Genomic DNA, 5,295 nt, shown 5'->3' with positions numbered 1-5,295 from the left:
AATCCTTTTCCCTCTTTGTGCAGTAAAAGCATAATCAAACAATAACCAAATATAATGCAAATAATCACACAAATCAACACCAAGATTTTAACGTGGAAAACCCGATGTGGGAAAAACCACGGGACCGTAGTCCACCTAAAAACTTTCACTATCAATAAATAATGGGTTTACAAATATTCTTTCTCAGATTCAACTAAGGGATACAACATATATATCATCAAGAACAACTTATTCTTGGAATACAAGAAGATTAAAGGAGAATTATTTGAGAAAAACTCACAGATACTGACAACCCTGTTTTGTGTTAAAATGACCAGCTTCCACACTACCAATCTTCGATCGAACCGCTCAAAATGAAGAGTAATGTGTCTAGAAACTGCTGTCAAAATCTCAACCCGATCCAACGGTGAATGAGTTAGAAATCGAAGGAATAACATAGGCTGCTCTGCTGCATTTTCTTCTTTCTTTCTCCCAGTTTTCTTCTCCTCTCTTGTTTAAATTTTTGCTACTGTGGTTACAGTACCCGAACCATTTAATTTAAAAAGGGTTAGCTGTCTCTTCTCTCAATTAATGTGGTGGTCCCACCATATGGTGCGAGACTACACACAACAATGATGAGTTGTGAAATTTGAATGCTAAGTTTAACTCACGACATAGGTTATCTTATGTGTTGGTGATTAAAAAATTATTTTGTTTTGTTTTATTGTTTTTATTTTTATTTTTTTAAGGATAATCTTAATGTATGGAATCTCCGTACAGCTGGCTAGTGGAGATGTATATCAATCTTCAATTTGTCGATTTATGTAGAGATCCAGTATGTTTCAAAGAAAATTTAGCTTAGGGAAGTCATAAATTAGCTAGCTATTTTTAATGATGCACCTCATGGAAAAATTTAATCTAATAGCATCTTCAGTACTGTTAACGGAGCAATATTCAGACCTCTACCAGTACATGCAGAGTCGGAAATACCAACCATCTAGGTGGTGGTCAAATGGTAAGAACTTGGGGCCAAGGGATTTGCTCCCTTTGTGGTCTCAGGTTCGAGTCCTTGGTTGCTAATATGATGACCCCTAGAGACTTACATGGTCGTTAACTTCAGGGCCCGTGGGATTAGTCGTGGTGCGCGCAAGCTGGCCCGGACACTCATGTTAATCTAAAAAAAAAAAAAAGAGTCGGAAATACCATTCTTCACTCAGTGACGCAAGCCTTCTTGAAGCAAAATCAAGCATTTATGATAGCCTGTGATGTGTATAGCCTCATGTATGTAAAAGTTAAACAAATACTAATGTAGCATCTTGGGTTCATTCTGCTATACGGACTAATCCTTCTATATTCAGTTTGTTCAAGAAGCCCGGGAAGAGTGTAGGTTTGACAGTGATAAACGTCATTAAGTCATCCTAGATAATTCCATGGAAGAACTAAATTCCGCGAATCAATCACCTTAAAAAAACCAAGCCCCGGAAACCAAAACAAGTTCATACAGATTCAAGTACTGGGCAGGTTTCATCCCCTTCAAAACGATGCCTCACCTCTGTAAAGAAAGTGAATCCTAGAAGTAGGGATTGTCCCATGGGAAGGGAATTAAACGAGACGGCAACTTTATCAGAAATACTGCTCTTAGGTTCTCGTGAATGGTTCTTGAGGTGTACGGAGCATTCGTTGAACGTGGATTTTGGGTTATGCTGAGGGAAACCTTCTGAGATTGCAGGTCTTCTTGGGATGCTTAAAAGGATGCCTTATTTGGCGGTGTGGTTAAGGTTGATGCATGAATAGAAGGCTCGAAGAAGAAATTATATGGATTTCTGGGATGCATATCATATATAACATTCAGATGTTCCATTTTCTTCACTGGTAAACCACAGTTAACCTATGATTAGGAAAGCTGACAGCCAGAGATATAGCAAGCTGTGTTCCTTTTATATACAATGGATTGCTTGAACAATTTGCATCTATTCAGTCAAGTTTTTATGAATTATGCTGGAACTTCAGAGTTCAACTTTAAACATATGCATAGTGTAAGCAATGTTTATGGATGTAGTGATGCTGCCCCAAGAAGCATTTGACAAATAATCTTGTTGAATTGATTAATTTTCAAAAGAAATATATAATAATCTCTCCATTTCTTAAATGCCATTCCACATGTTCCTCCTATATCCCCTTTACACAAATAACAGTGGAAGTTGTAAAGAAGTTGACGCTTTGGACAGAATAAACTACGGAAAATCTATCACTGAACATTCAGTTGGTCAAGAAATAGCCATCCATAGATGCTGAATCAACTGGGTTATGTGAAGGTGATGGTGTTTTCTCAACATAAGTCGAAGCAGCTTTTGCCAGGACCTTCAATCCCCTGCAGGACTTCATGTGCGAGTGCAATTTCTCTGGCCTGAATGACTTCCCACACTGCCTGCGTTTTTGCAACGTAGATTTTAGTTGCTAATAACAGAAACTTAGAGGATATTAAGTACTATAATAATGGGCTTTGGATCAGAACAGACACTCCAATATATAATCTATGGCCGGAGATGAAGCAACTATTTATGTCTCATCAACAAGAAGAATAGCATAGAAATAACAGAGAGAGAGAGAGAGAGAGAGAGGACCCCAGAAAAGGAAGGGTACATATATTGATTCAGATTGTAATTCATATATGAACTTTGTGGCTTACAAAAACTAGTCAATCTGCTAGCGCAAGGAGAAGGCAAGAAGATCAGATCACAAACAGAAAATCTATAACGAGCAGAAAATAATGTTTGACTGAGAGATTGCTTTTCTTTTGACTAGGAACTAGATACTTAACCGGTCAGATGGACAATATATTGTCATAATCTAAAGAAAGAGACTCTTGTCTCCTCTTTCTTCTTTAGTGCCAGGCAAAAAGGAGCTAGCAATAACCGTATAAGCATCCCAAAGCGTTTGCCGCTTCTGATCTCATTTCTCCATCACCACACAACGTAAGAGTAGGTCAACTATTAAACAACCATGACTTTTTCATACAAGTCTATTTGTCCAAGGCATCACCCATCATTAGGTTTTACTAATTTCTTACAATACAACATTAATTATGAATTTCCGGAATGGTCAAATCTTAAATTAGAAAGGAAATGGGTTTCTTGGCTTACGAGCAGGTGGGTACAGCCACTGGCTTGTATACGGAAGAAACCACTTTTGGACTGCCAAATCCATTATGCTGCTTCTTTGAACTTCTCGCCCCGTCAAAGCTTTTCCTGCTAATACAATACAGTACGACCAATCCGCATTCTTAATATTAATGGCCCATTTGTACATTCATGACACTGGCAAGTTTTGATAGAGTACTAGAACTAATTTTTAAGTAGTTTTTTTTAAGTAGTTTTTTGGTGTATATACCTAGCATTAGCAGTACTGTGCTGCCGTTGTTGTTGGACTTGATTCCAAGGAGTACCAAAAACTCTGGCAGACCCTCCAAGTTCTTCACCTTTACAAATATGACCAGCCGGCTTGTCGATTGGCTTGTATTTATTTTTGTTTTTTTGGCTTTGGAGAACCAATGCGGCATCATTTGTATCAACAGCACCACATGTAATCAAATTACGTAGCACCTTGGATGTTCCAGTTGAGTAGCTCTTACTCTTTGTAGATGTAGATTGTGATGATGATGGAGAGGGGAATGAACTTGGGGTGCCCATCTTTTCGATGCTGCTGGTGTTGTCTTTCCTATCGTCTTGGTTTTTCTTGCTCTTGCCCAGAAAAATGGTGTAAAAAGATGAATGTTCCACCTTATTGTCTATCTGTTCTTGGTCACGAGAGTCGTTGCGTTTGCATGCATCCTCTTCCTTTTCTTCTTCTTCTTCTTCGATGGAATCGTCGGTCAATGTTGAAATCTCTGAGCTGAATGTAGGTGATTCTTTAGGTATCTCAGTTGATGATGTATTTCTTGAGGTAGTGTCTTTACAAATTTGGTTTGGTGAAGGGCGTTGCTCATGATTCTGTGCTTTGTTTTCAACTAATTCAACTCCAGTATTCTCTTGCTTTTCACCATCTGCACTACCAACTGTATCATTTTCAAGCACCAAAAAAAGCTGACATTAATTACTGAAATCATAATAATATTTTCAAATTAAATCAAATGAAAATCAAGAACTGTGTATGTGTATATATATGGTAGCATCAGTGATTAAGAGGAATATTTAACGTACCAACGGGATTAGCAGGAGGGACTAAAATTTTAGATCCTTTGAGGACATATTCATTGTCAGAGATTGGGGTAATAAGATCATCATCAAGTAAATCTTGCCAAACATAACCTTTCTTGTATCTCCTGTTTATTATCATTTTTTTTAAAAAAAAAAAGAGGTTAATGAAATCACCATTAATTAAATTAGCATATATAAATTGCGGACCAAATTAAAACAACACAAAATCAAACCTCTTATAGGACCAAGCAAAGGCTTTTGGCAAGTCTTTTCCTCGCAAGTCCGCAAGCCACCTCTTGACATCTATCTTAAATATTAATTTTCAAAATTTATGATTGTCAACATATATAACAATCAATCAAAACCTTGCAATGTTATTGCACACAGCACTAAACATGTAAATTAATTAAGAAACTAATATTAATCAGTGTGATAATATATATACAGTTAGGGCATAGGAGAAGGATTAATGAAGAAATTAATTACCTCTTAGATAAACACCTTTTCGATTGGAATGATGGACACGAATGAGATGAGGATGCTGATCAATACGGCCCAAGTTATGGCTGAGAAAGTAAATGATATGAATACGTCTCACTTCTCCAGCTCCAGCCCCACTGCTGCTGCAGCTTGTGGGTATTCCTGATGCTACTTCCATTCCTTTTTATCTTCTCCTGCACGTTAATCTGTTTGAACTAATTAAATATATATACATATAACAAGAACAAGAACAAGAACAAGAAGAAACAACAGTCCACTTCTTTTCAGGCACTACCACTGCCTCTCGCTCACATTGATTATATCAATCTATATTATTTAAACATTATTATAAAATATATTGTTGCAACACCATATGTAAGTAAATATTATAGTATCTGTGGATCATCACCGGAGCATGATAATACAAGAGAAAGAGAGAGGAAAGGATCTGTTTGTCCCTCAGCAGCCGGCCTGCAGGTGCACCTCCACTACTAGCTAAAAAGTTATAATTCAACTATATATATAATTATGGCTCTCCTCTATAGATGTTTCGAGCATCGATCGGTTATTTAGTAATGCATGAGCATATAGTTAGAGATAATTTAATGCAGGCCTACCAAAAAAGAAGACACTTAATTAA

General features: G+C 37.1%; 1 protein-coding gene across 1 annotated transcript; it reads right to left on the bottom strand.

The window, feature by feature from the left end:
* Positions 1–2,103: 2,103 nt before the first annotated feature.
* Positions 2,104–4,833, bottom strand: LOC105114701 (uncharacterized). Its single transcript, XM_011011339.1, has 6 exons — positions 4,662–4,833; positions 4,409–4,478; positions 4,179–4,300; positions 3,370–4,033; positions 3,123–3,230; positions 2,104–2,407 (listed from the first exon to the last, which is right to left on the bottom strand). Exons 1-6 carry the CDS (start codon positions 4,831–4,833, stop codon positions 2,239–2,241), a joined length of 1,305 nt encoding a protein of 434 aa, XP_011009641.1. The 3' UTR covers positions 2,104–2,238.
* Between the last annotated feature and the right edge of the window lie 462 nt (positions 4,834–5,295).

This window comes from Populus euphratica, unplaced genomic scaffold, assembly GCF_000495115.2.
Source record: "Populus euphratica unplaced genomic scaffold, PopEup_1.0 scaffold567.1, whole genome shotgun sequence".
Taxonomy (NCBI): domain Eukaryota; kingdom Viridiplantae; phylum Streptophyta; class Magnoliopsida; order Malpighiales; family Salicaceae; genus Populus; species Populus euphratica.
The sequence above is the reverse complement of the archived record's forward strand: the minus strand, read 5'-3'. Positions and strand labels throughout refer to the sequence as shown.